Below are 13,406 nucleotides of genomic sequence, written 5' to 3'. Positions count from 1 at the left end.
CGGAATAGTTCAGTGCAAAAGTACCTATGCGTCTGATAAATTTGATAAACTTGAAGATAATTCATTTCTATCAGTTACTTCAATAAAAATATTAGTCATACATTTTCCAGAAAATCGTTATGACAATCATGAAAGAAATGTCTGAGTTCAACTTTACATTATGCATTCAATAAAAGAAATTAAGACGACAAATAATCGTTTGACTTATGCATTCAATGATAAATAAATTCGTAAGAGTATTTCAAAGAGTTTAAAATACTTAGTAAAATTCAACAATTGCAGGAAAACGAAAGAAAGCTACACATAACAAAACAACTAAAAACAGAACAAAACAGAAATATTATAATGATTATAATATTAGTCAATTTCGACTTACATGATCTCATTAATTATTGTTGGTGCTAAAACATTTCTTCATAACATTTTTATAGGAAATGTAAACTGTTTGCGATTGTTTGATAAAATTAAAGTTTCTAAGGGTGACGATATGATGACGATAACCAAAAAAAAAATAATGATAAAATTAAAATAAAAAAATCATTTATATTTGAATTCTAAATTTTACATGATTTAAATCACTTTAAAAAAATGAACGTTATTTTGTTTCATTATATTCTTATCTACGAATTTCTTAATTAAACAATTTGCGTAATTAAGCACTTTTTGAATACTTTCATTTGTAACACATTGTCTTGTTCTACCTGAACTTCAATTCTTATTCGTAGGTCTTAATTAACCTGAAGATATTTGATATATAAGATTTTTGTTGTCTGAAAACTTGTTATATGACTTTTTTTTCGAAACACTAAACCCGCGTATATAATTGTATGATAAGAATTACATAGACTTTTCAGCTACTTTCTATATATTGTCACTGTGCATGGCACAAGTGGAACAGCACGCCAGCCACATCCTGTATTTCGATTAACTACCGAACAGATGGATATGACTTGATCAATTAATTAAATAAATGAATTGATGACCAAGGTAATACACAAGTAAGCTTGTACAGTTGTTTAAAAAGTTTTTGAAATGATAAAATTACCAAAACATATGGTCGGAAATCTTAGTTTCAAGAAAAAAAAATTGTGTTCTCACGATTTGTTTTATATCCTTTTAACATAGTCAATATAGTCATTATTAAATAGGACCGCGTCAAATTTGTTTGAAACTAAACATGCGCGATAGTCTTTCTATTTGTCTTTCACAATTTGTGATTTAAAACATGTCTAACAAACTCCAGTATATCGTAAAATACAAGAAAACATAAACTGTAACTTGTCTAAAGAAAAACAAATAATCTAGAGCTAAAAATGATGATGATTCAGTATTAAACGGTCTGTGGTTATTGCTTGATTGATAATTAAGGTATCTCCAAGCAGCATAACGCCTCGGGCCGGGAATTGAATTTACTGACGGTAGACTGCCTTTGGGCTGAGAAGCCCCAAATATACAATATAATCAACTGTGTCACGGTGCAGGTGTCACCAGAAAAATTAATTTCATGACGACTCCTTCGATTTACTAACTGGATTCGTTGTCATATTAAGAAATGCGTTCGTAAGTCATGCTATTTGCAGATAATCTTTTTGTAACGGTGACAATTTTGGTCATAAAAAACCAATATTTTTATTGCATTTTTTTATCATACACCTACAATTACAGATATATGATCTTTTCAATATGAAATGGTGTTTAATCTAGTTCAATTTACCGACTGCATTGGTTTTACATTGTTAAACTTATTTATCGGTCTTAAGAAATCAGTACTTCCGCTCTGTGCTTTTGATGGCACCTTGAAGGGAACCTTTAGAATGAAAAAATGTCAATTTCTCCACTGTAGTTCTTTGTATAGTCAAATAAATTAGCAGGATTGCTATTGGCGTATAAATAAATCGATTAAACCCCACATCTATTGTTACCGTTATAAGTACTAACCATTAATTAAAACCATATTCAGAAATGAATAGAATGCAAACCTGATCATCAGATTCGACGGATTGGCTTTCAGCTTCAAGCAATAGAGTTTGAATTGTTACATTAACTTGTGTATCATCAATTGGTTTTCTATTTTCTCTGAAATATATTAAAACTGATTTGCTGTTTTCAGAAAAAAACACGAACATATTTTGGAATAAGTTCGTCCAGTAAATATGATACTAAATATGATCGAATAAAATATAAATGTTGTTAGTATTATTTGGTTTTCTTTTACCTGATTTCAGTAACCATTTACTTTTTAAAAAGAATAATGAAAGAAATCATAGTCTCTTTTTTTATCCTTGCATCACTGTAACAACATAAAAGTCTATTTAGCATATACATTGTTAAAGTAAGTATGATATATCTATATCTATATCTTATAACTAATGCACATGTTTTTTTTCTTCAGGAGTGGTTATTTCCTTTAAAAAATCGACAATACCTTACAAAATGTTTGAGGGCATGCAAAGGACTATCATCTAAAAGTAGTAAACATATTTTAACAGAGTTATGTTTCTACAGTATTAAAGTCATTACTACATAAGAGATACGGTCGTCATTCTTAAGTTGTGGCTTGTTATTGTTCAACCATCTGCCCCATTAAAACCGACTTGTTCGTCGTGTCAAAGTATTCATTTCCTCCTTCGTCTATCCAGGGTGTGATATTTTATAAAGAACCCGAAGGGTGTTTCTAGAAAGCAAGAGGGCGCTTCACTTCCGGTTTACCTGGTCCATGCTCCTGGTTTTAGTGGAGTGTTTATTATTTACTTTTGTTTCTTTATACATGTTCTTTGTTTTTATGTGTCTTTGTTCCTTCTTTAGTTCTTATCCTTGGATTATGTTCTCTTTTAATCACTTTCCTTATCTTGTTTCTCCAAATTCATCAGTAGAATCGTTGATGATTTTAGGAAAAAAAAAACATATAATGAAAAGCTTATCAAAGCAAAAATATGACATGATTTGAAAAAAAATATATACCTGTCTGGTATAGATGGTTTTACTTTAGCCACTTCCAAAAGAAACTTTACAGCTTCCAGCTTATTTTCAGCTGCAGCAAGATGCAATGCTGTTCTACCGTCATAGTCACGTAAGTTCATATCAACATTTTGATTATGCAACCTTTTTTCAAAATAAAATAATATTTTGACAATCAATTGAAAAGAGTGAATAACTAAACTGTTATTACGAGTGCGGAAGAACGCCTAGATTTAACGAGTGTGCAGAACTTGTTTTGCGTACGAGTAAAATCCCCATGCATTCTTGGCACGAGTGGTCATATTTTGGTCAATCACGATAACCAATTAATTATCCTATTTATTAATTAAATTTTCGTCATAATTTATCGATAGTTTCGACATCAATTTTAAATTCTGTGATTGGCGGATTAATATCAGTTTTGGCAGGAGGAAGTCCGAGAGTGAAGTTACCGAATTTATTTCACTGTGTGAATTCTCGAAATGTATTACACTGGAAAAATTCGATAAAACAGTTATCAATATAATGAATGATTTTTTTAGCCAGCTTTCAGTGAAGTATATACATGTAAGGTAAGAAAATATGCACACTTTCTTAGACATCTACTAATAAGTTCCATATTTTACGTCTTGTATCTCAATAACAATACAATGCTTCAGTGGGGGAAATTTCAGCTTAATACCACCACAGAACTCGAACCTTGAAAGTAACAGTTTAGTGTTGACACAATATTCTAACCTAATTTAACTAAATACGAATCCGAACTATGTCTGGGATGGAATGTCAGACATAAGTTTCTTTCAAAAATAACTTCCATCGATCTTCAGAATTACAACAAGGGAAAATATGAGATCCGTACTCTGAAATTATTGCATGTGTATTCAATATCTATGTCTCGACATATCACAATTATTTTGAAGTCATTTAAAACATCTAAACTGAAATATTTTTTTCTGTCCACGTGATGATATCAGAAGACATATCACAGTTGTTGTCCACTTAGTGAACTTTAAATATCTTGCATTGACGGCAGTTAGACACCGCGTTTCAAATCGAAAATTCTATTATGGAATATTACCCTTTGAAAGTATAGGGTTCTTCGACCTGATGCGATATAGAATTACAACAAGCGGATCTAAAAAATTGAGTAACATCCAGTATTGAATAAAATGCTTCGCATGGCGCAGCTTTGTACGGCTGCAGTGGTCAGCCATGAGCAGTGGGGCAAATATGGACACAATAAACAAGCTTGATACAGTTAAGAATTTGGATTGACACAGAATAAGATACTGACATAGAAATAAACTGTTAAAACAACTTTTAAATTTCAACTTAAATATTTCATTAATCTGACCCGATTTTCATAACCAAAAAGTAAACAAGCAAAAATTGTATATCAATACTCCCAATTAACCTGAAAAGAGAGACACGGAGATGATCGGTAAACAGGAAGTAAATGAGCGAGGAAACTGAAAAGAGGAGACATGGTTAAAGTCAACATGCAAAAGCAATATATCAAGTAATTAAGCAATATATCAAGAAATTAAGCATTCCCTCATATCGAAGCAGAGAAATATGTTTATGTTTTTTCATTATGCAGCACCTAAAAAACTAAAAAGTCGATTGGTAAACATGGAGCAGAATGGCGATGAACCTAAAAGGGAAGACATGGTACAGGTCATCACGAGAAAGCAATATACCAAATATCTGTAAGGTTTCCTTCCAATAGAAGCAGGGAAACCTGTTGAAAAAGTGTAACAAACGAACAGACGGATGGACAAGGTGATTGCAATATATCCCAAAACAAGCCAAAGATTATCTGTAGTTTCATTTATGTAAGACCACATGGGATAAATCTTTGATATTTTGATATAAGTGAAGACCTAGCAGTGAATACCTGACAGTGTTACAAATAGACAAGTTTATTGAACTATACATTCCTTTCGTTATATTTTTCAAGTTTTGACATAAAATATTTCAAAATAGAAAAAAATGCAATTTCATAAATGGCAGGTTAATGTCACCTCCCTTTGCCCTGGATACACCAGGATATTATCTAGTAATAAAAAGAGAATATTGAATGCAAATCCCCAAAAACTATTACACTGACGCTTTCTTATTTATATGAATATGTTAATTACTTCGCTGGTTGTAGAAATTAAAAAAAACCATTAAATTTCTCACCACATAGTATATAATACTTATAATAGTATGATACACTTAAATGCAATTTAATAAAGCCTATTTACAACATATGAACATTTAAAAATCAATAAACAGTATACAACTATATTGAAACACCTAAAATAGAACAGTATTTTTTATGCAATTCAATCAAAGTAATTTTACCATATTTCATGCACAAATATTAAAGTATAAATAACATACACTATAGATACAATTTTGAACAATTTTTTTTTAATTTACCAAGTATGAACACAACATTTAAGCTTTGGATCAGGGTTGAGATTAAATGTTAGACACTGGATATGTATTTGCCTAGAGAGGATATTGCCCTTTTTACCCCTAACTCCTAATCAACAAAAATTACATAATCCATAATTAATCTTTGTCTAGTTCTGACTGTATAGCACCTTGCCATATAATTTCAAGGAGATCCTAAATTATTGTCAGGACATAAAAAAATGTTTCTGGCCTCTTGATGGGCCCTTCATTCTGAAATGATTGAAGTTACAACCCATCCCCCAATAACACCTGGCCTTTCGTTGGGGTGTGGCACCTTATGTTACAATTTCAAAGATATTCGATCAACTTGACCAATGTTTTATTTTAAACTTAAAAAAAATGTTTGGTTTCTGACCCCACTTATGTCCTCATTCTTTAACAGTTCAAGTCATAACTCCCATATTCAATTCCAACACTTTTTTTTTGTGGAATTGCACATTGTAGTAAAATTGAAACAAATTCATTCACATTTGCCCAAGTTACTGTCCGAACATAAAAAGCAAATCATCTAGTATGGCACTTTGTTCTCCAATATCAAAGAGAATAATTCACTTGAAGTTATTGTTCAGATATAATCTGGAAACGATTTTTCTTGTGGTGAACTTTCATACAGGTCTATAACGTAATTTTAACTTAAAGACTGGGCATCCTGAAAACTGTCAGTGGTCCTTTTCACAAAAAATTGTTGAGAACATTATTTCTATACTGTGTGTTTTATAAGATATATAACTTAAGAGTGTCATAAACATTTTTTTTGAATATTTACTTTTTTAGCGTTTTTACGTCTCCCTTTGCTCCAGCAGACAACAGTTGAAAAGTTCTGTACTCATCATTTTCAGTATCAACCAATTCCTGACAAAATAAAAATATAATAGAACAATATATTAAAAAATAAGAATCGTTATATAACATCCATAATTACTTTTAAACAAAGTTCTCTTCGAAATTAGAAATACAAGCAATAAGTAGAGCCCCAAGTTAATGGAATATAATTAATAGCAAAATCATTATTGAAATCGACATAAAAATATCAACAAATCCTTTAAAAAATCACATTTCTTAGGACACAACTTATTTGTGTCTGTGACATGGTAGTTTATGCTATAAAAAACTTTTTTTCATGCGTAAAAGTACCAGTTGCAGGAATTATACATAGTGTAGTGGTACGGGGTTAAGGTCATCCCAATAGGAATAAACTTTGGGGAATCCCCGGGACTGTTATCGCCAAAAACCACTCATCAGGAACGAGGCTCTGCAGGCGACAGACGATACTGAGACAATTGACCATAACATACGAATTACCGTTATACGGAATGGGGATTGTATATTTAACACAGCCCGGCGATCACCAAGCTTTTGGTAAGTAGTCGTAAGCACTATAATATGCAACAACCTGTAGGACTTCTGTTAAATATTTACCTTGTGATGCTTTAAAAATGTGTAATAAATCAAATCACCTGAAAATCATAACCAAAGTATGAAGTTATATTAATATTAATCATATAAATTACTAATTAATACGCCAAACCCTATGGAAATATGAGAGAATTGAACAAAACTGTCAAATTTGACAGCTAATTATTCAACACATATATAAGAAATATATACAGTCCAATGAGAAATGTTTACGAATGTAATATTAAAATGTTTCAGGATATATTCATGTCATATTAAAAAAAATCAACAAACTGGCATTGATGCAGAGTACAAATAAAAATAATAAAGGAGAAACATAATAAGTTGTTTGTAACGTTAGTAATTCTAGCTCCTTTTTTCTTTATCAAATCGTATGTAAACGACCTAATTCAATTTGAAAGTAATCTTTACAAAAGTTAATTCACCATGCAATGGGATTTTCTGCTTAAATTAGCCGGGTTAGTCCCGTGTAACTTTTCCCTTGCGTCATTTGTATTTATATCTTGTTGTACGAATTTGTGCAAGGTATTGTTGTTTCCGGTGTTGTCTTTTCCTCCTTTGTTATAGCGCCATAAACAAAACAAAACATTAGAAATATTTGTGGATTGAAATTGAGAATTGCCCGTGCCTTATAATATATGTACATGTAAGGCGTTTAATGTCACCAATTTCATTTAATTGTGAATTCATTCGGTTGTGAGTATCGCAATAAGTAACTTTCCTACGCATCCAGGAATTTGTATTGGAGACAGAATACTTTCGAAATAGGTTAATTTCTCTTTAATTCTGAAAATGTTGTTTAATTAAACTTTTGAGGCCATATAATTGTTGAACTCTATCAAAGGCATCAATACTGTAACATATTTTCCTTTATTGTTTTTATTTGAAGTTGAGGTACGCAAATTGATTAATAAATACATGCATATTTAAATTTAATTCTATCAACTGTTTTTTTTTCTAAAAACAGTAATAAACGGTTTTACATTAATTTGCATACAAAATATGATTTGTTATAAAAAGAAACTAAAACTGGAAAACTGTGAGCGTAGTTCACTTGGTAGTAACTCACATTACTATCACATTACATAGCGCAAAATGAAATAATACATAAATAAAGTCAACGTTTCATCAAAACTATTTTAGCAGATTATGAGGCGTTGCAGATATGAAGGTGACCCTTGTGGTCGACCACTGACACAGTCAATGTTTTGCATCAGGAAACAATGTGTTGAAATACATCACATATTCAGCAAATAAGTATTTTTAGAGTTACATATTATATTTGGTGTCAGAAGAAAAGACGAGCAGCATAGTACTACATAGCTCCCACTTTGTGGGGATGCGAAATAAATTATGATACCTGTCCTTCTTGTCCAATATTTCATCCCGGAATCGTTCATCACTAAGTAAGAAGTTGACTACATGGTTTTGGTTGTCACTTACTGCAACGTGTAGAACAGTCCTGTCGTCATAATCAGTTTGAGTCATATCATATGAACTTTCCCGGAATCTGAAATATACATGTAAATAAGCACAAAATCCATCTACATGATGATGTTGTCAAAAAAACTTTTATTCATCTCTACTATATGGTATAAACCTGTATCTGTTTTGCCTTGGACACACATAAAAACCAAATATGTCATAATACCCATTATAGTGCTCCTACTAAAATACTTGTACTATGCCACATCATTTAACGATACTACTTTGCATTTTTAGTTTTCTGTTATTATTACGCCTCTTCATGAATTTGCTTCTGAAACGATGTTAAAAATCGGAACAAATGTTCTTGGTATTTAAAACGAAATACTTGCTGTTTAAGGAGGGATAATTTTCCCCTGGATGCAGCATTGAACATCTGAACAATTTGAGTGTTCTTAGGTAAATCAGAAACCTACAGAAGTTATGAATACAATCAGTTTTATAAAATAAAATGCATTACTATATTTTTTAATATATATACAAGCAAACTAATTTTTAAATCATTACAATATTATATGCACAACGTTAAAAATATGTCTATATACCATTTGCTGTCTACGTAAGTTCGATCTCTGTATTGATTTAACCAGTTCTTTCAAAGAGTTGTTCTCGATAACCCTTCCGAAAAGAAATATCAATACGTACCGTTGCCTTATTTGACTAAATGATAATTTATAGATCTTTATGAGACAACTCAAAAGTAATTCGACCATATTTGGTCAAAAACGATGCATTATCAACAAATAATAGTCATCGAAGTTTTTAATTTCTGTCGACAAATTTGAAGTAAACAAACAGTATGAAGAACAATCAACCTGTTGAAAGGTTTTCAGAATCGATGTATGGCGGTAAAATAGATTATAGTCTATGCATCCGACAATTGCCTTTGGTACATAAAGCCAACTCACAGCCTCTTTTTAATCTAAAACTTTGTACTGAAAACGATGAAGCTAATATGTCACTACTTAAAAACCTAATACGGAAGAATTTGAAATTATATTTCCAAGTATTCAAGTATTTATAGTGTATGTACTTTTCGGCTTAAAAAAATTGCTAATTGTGTTTATTAAAAGTAAAATAAACATATAAGACAAATTGTTGTTAAATATAAAAAGAAAAATTATATTTAGGAACAGTATCAAAAGATGATATATTTGTGCACGATAAATAAAAAGGAAATATAATGAATGTTTAAGTCACGACTCTTCATAATTAGCTTGGTAGTTAAATAATAAATTGAATTACAACTGATTAAAACTGTTAAATGATTAATGGTTTTATAATTCTTTGTCTTTTTTTTTTTTATCAAATTCTAAGCTTTTGTAAGATTACACGGAAATAATATAAATTACCAAAGTCTGTGTCGGTAAAGGATCTTCCTCGACTTTCATGTATTCCCTAAGTTTATCTCGTATTTTTTGTGTTTTATCAGAAACAGTGTTTGGTATACAATCGATTGGACGTTTTCCACTGAAAAAGAAATTGATGATTATATTTCGCGACTTCAGAATTGTTTAAGGCCGTGAGGTCTTTAACTTTGAAACAAACGAAAGTTTTAAGTAGGTCAATGAGTGCCAATGCTACAATCAGTTTTCAAAGACCCCGATCGTCTACTATACATAACAAATATGTTGTCGTACCAGCAGACAAAGCCCAAAACAACATTGTTTTTGTCTGCAAAACAATTTACATCCAATGTTTATTATCAGAGGTAGACGTAGAAAATAATAGCAATGATAAGACCTATACTGCTACCATGCTCTCCAAAGAAGTGATTGTGGAAAACCATATATCTGTGCTATCCTCTTTTGGTCTCTTTACCAAGGACGATGATTGTGATTTCCCGTATATGTACTGGATTCCTTAACTTCACAAGAATTCATGCAAACAACGTTGCATAGCTGGATCTGCAAAATGTACCACCAAACTTTTTTCAAAACTTTTAACTTCTATTCTCACAGTTATTAAAGAGGGTCTGCAATCCTACCACAAAACTTGTTATCCCTGTAGTGGTATTAATTCCATGTGGATCCTGAAAAACTCGAAAGATCTTTTGGAGTCAACCAGTTCAAGACTATTATCAGAATATACAAACATTAAAAATATGATTTTTCAACACTGTATACTTCTATTCCCCATACTCGGTTAAAATCCTGACTTAAAAAACATTATACATCGTCGTTTGTTTGTTTTTTTTCAAAAAAAGATACAAATATATACTTCTTGGGAGAGATTCCTCATACTTTGTAGGAAATAATTCCAAATCATCTTCCAAATATACAGAAGAAGATGTTTACAAAATGCTGGTATTTTTAATCAACAACATAATTGTCCAATGTAGTGGATGCATTTTTCAACAAACGGTCGGTATTCCAATGGGAACAAATTGTGCTCCTCTACTTGCTGACCTATTCCTTCACTCTTATGAGGCTGACTTTATAGCTGATCTGATCCGGAAGAAAGAGTATCGTTTAGCTAGATCCATCAATCTCAGTTGCCGCTATATATATGACGTATTACTTTAAACAATCCTAATTTTTGGGATTTGATACATCGCATCTACCACAAAGAACTTCAGATAAAGATTCTACAGACACTGTGTCTATACCTTTACTTAGAAATCAACGGGAAATGAAAAATATTGACCAAACTTTGTGAAAAACGTGAAGACTGCATTAAAAGTTGTCAACTTTCCTTTCATCAGTGGCAACATCCCTTCAGCACCTGCGTATGAAATGTTCATATCACAACTCATTCGTTATGCTAGAGCTTGCCGAAACTACGTATAATTTTTGTATCGCGCTAGAATTCTAACAAATAGGCTTCTAGGGCAGGGTTATATTTCTACAAGATTGAAGTCATCACTACAGAAGTTTTATGGTCGTCACCATGAATTCGTGGACCGTTACGGTGTATCCATCTGCGCTATGAAAACGGATTTGTTCAACGTGTCATAATTTTCTTTTCCTATTCCGACTACCCCAGACTTGACTTTTTATGAGCAACTCGGCGGGTGTTTCTTTAAAAGCAGAGGACGCTTACCCTATCGGTGCACCTGGTCCATGCTCCCAGTTTTTAGTGGAGTCCAAGTTGCTCATTTGCATTTGTATGATTTTAGTTACTTTATGTGCTTTGTAATGTATGTCTGTTTTCCATGTCTGCCCTGTCCCTGGATTACATTCTTTTTTTTATTACCGCTATAACGCTTAATTTCCTACTTTGCTTGTAGAGAATTACACCGATGGCTACTCCAGAGAACCGATGAAGAGAGATCAAAATATCTAAAATATATTTTTTAAGAAAATGTATTACATTAAAATATAGAATAAATGTTAAAAAGTCTCAATTTCAAAAAGGGAAGCAAAACCACCTCCTTTGGAGCCACCCATAAAATATATCTGGTAATAAAAAAGTGAAAAAAAACCAGATATATGTACCCAAAACTATTTCAATCATCCTGTCTTATTTTGTTGTTAAACTTAATTAGTATGAGAATTTGAATGAAAAATCAATGAATTTACTCAGAACAAAGTATATAATAGATGTAAAATGTAAAGAAAAAACTACTGGCAAAGAAGATGAACGATAAAAGTAATAGATGAAAACAAATAAAAGATGCCGCAAAGAACAAATGGACGAGAAAACAAACAAGCAATTATCATCAATAAACAAACTTACGACCACTATATAAAAGGTGAAACTTTACATTCTTCAATTAGGTATTCAACACTTTCTACCATTCCACTTTCAACAGCGACGTGTAAGGCTGTTCGACCATAAGAGTTAGATAGATCCATTATTGTATTGTTGTGTTTCAATCTGGAAATTATCACTAAAAATAATTATCTTTTCACTCATATTTATATTTATAAACCCGTACATATGTATTGACTGGTAACTCAAGCGTATGCTTATAAGGTTAGAGCTTAATAAAGTTAGAAGGATTTGTGGTTTCATGATGATCTAATTAATATAAAAAATCTATATCGGTAGTTAAATTAAACAACATCTGGAAGCACTGCAACATTCGTTCTCGACACATTGAAGTGGATACACGTGATCGAAAGAAAAACCAAAATAATGTAATGATAGACAAAGGCATATGAATGCAAATGAAGAGACAGTTGCCAAATAATGCTTTCCAAGTACAACAGTTATTAATACACTGTTCGTGTAGCAATTGCCTGAGAGTTGAAACAAATTAAATCATTGTTTTAGTACAATTCAATTCATAAGAGTAATATTTTGCGTAAAAAGAATTTCAGGTGTAAATGGTTTAAAATTTATCAAATATGTACTATTCTAAGACCAGATTGATTTAATGTATTTACCTTTTTAATTCATTGATATGACCGTCCTTTGTAGCATGTATTATTTCTCGGAATTTTCTTTCTCTAAAGGTTTCCTGAAAAATCCAGGCATTCAAAACATATTTCACTCTGCATAAATTTATTTAAGCTTGACATTTAAAATTGAATTTTGTATTTAATGTCATTTCTTCAGATAAAATAAGAAACCACATATTTCAATTGTAGTTTGACGTATCGACAAAACGACACAAACTGCAGAGACGATGCTTATTTCACCAGACCTATACTCCGAAAATGTCAGTACTGTAGAGTTTTTTTTTATATTTTGATATTGTTTTCGTTTTTCAGTTGTTTTTATACCAATATGTCTATCAGTTAAAATAAAAAGTGGTTTCGACAAAACTTTGAGTTTCATTTCGGTTTCTAAAAAATAACGTATTTTCTAGTTAAAGCATGAAAACACACCTATCATTTACCATTTATTCCACGGGGCATAGTTTTCCTTTCCTCGTTTGTCTACCTCGGACTTAACTTTTAATGAGCAACTCGGCGGGTGTTTCTAGAAAAGCAGAGGACGCTTACCCTACCGATGCACCTGGTCAATGCTCCCAGTTTTTAGTGAAGTCCGAGTTGCTCATTTGCTTTTGTTACTTTGTATGTATGATTTTAGTTACCTTATGTTCTTTGTTGTGTATGTCTGTTTTCCATGTCTGGTCTTTGTCCCTGGATTGCTTTCTTTTGATTACCGCTATAACCTTGGTTCTCTTGATT

At 31.5% G+C, this 13,406-nt stretch overlaps 1 protein-coding gene across 1 annotated transcript in view; it reads right to left on the bottom strand.

The window, feature by feature from the left end:
* Positions 1 to 13,406, bottom strand: part of LOC148625999 (uncharacterized) — a 38,153-nt gene that overhangs the window by 8,068 nt on the left and 16,679 nt on the right. Inside the window, exons 14-22 of the mRNA XM_088571077.1 lie at positions 12,657 to 12,730; positions 12,010 to 12,144; positions 9,678 to 9,795; positions 8,658 to 8,737; positions 8,201 to 8,350; positions 7,566 to 7,626; positions 6,191 to 6,276; positions 2,962 to 3,102; positions 1,980 to 2,076 (exon numbers count right to left, since the gene is read on the bottom strand). Of these exons, the coding sequence (XP_088427203.1) occupies positions 1,980 to 2,076; positions 2,962 to 3,102; positions 6,191 to 6,276; positions 7,566 to 7,626; positions 8,201 to 8,350; positions 8,658 to 8,737; positions 9,678 to 9,795; positions 12,010 to 12,144; positions 12,657 to 12,730 (942 nt within the window). The remainder of the gene's footprint in view (positions 1 to 1,979; positions 2,077 to 2,961; positions 3,103 to 6,190; positions 6,277 to 7,565; positions 7,627 to 8,200; positions 8,351 to 8,657; positions 8,738 to 9,677; positions 9,796 to 12,009; positions 12,145 to 12,656; positions 12,731 to 13,406) is intronic.

This window comes from Perna viridis, chromosome 2 (genome assembly GCF_037379345.1).
Source record: "Perna viridis isolate PV_CMFRI_1.1 ecotype Kerala chromosome 2, ASM3737934v1, whole genome shotgun sequence".
In the NCBI taxonomy this organism is placed as follows: domain Eukaryota; kingdom Metazoa; phylum Mollusca; class Bivalvia; order Mytilida; family Mytilidae; genus Perna; species Perna viridis.
Note: the sequence above shows the minus strand (reverse complement) of the source record. Positions and strands in the feature narration are given on the sequence as shown.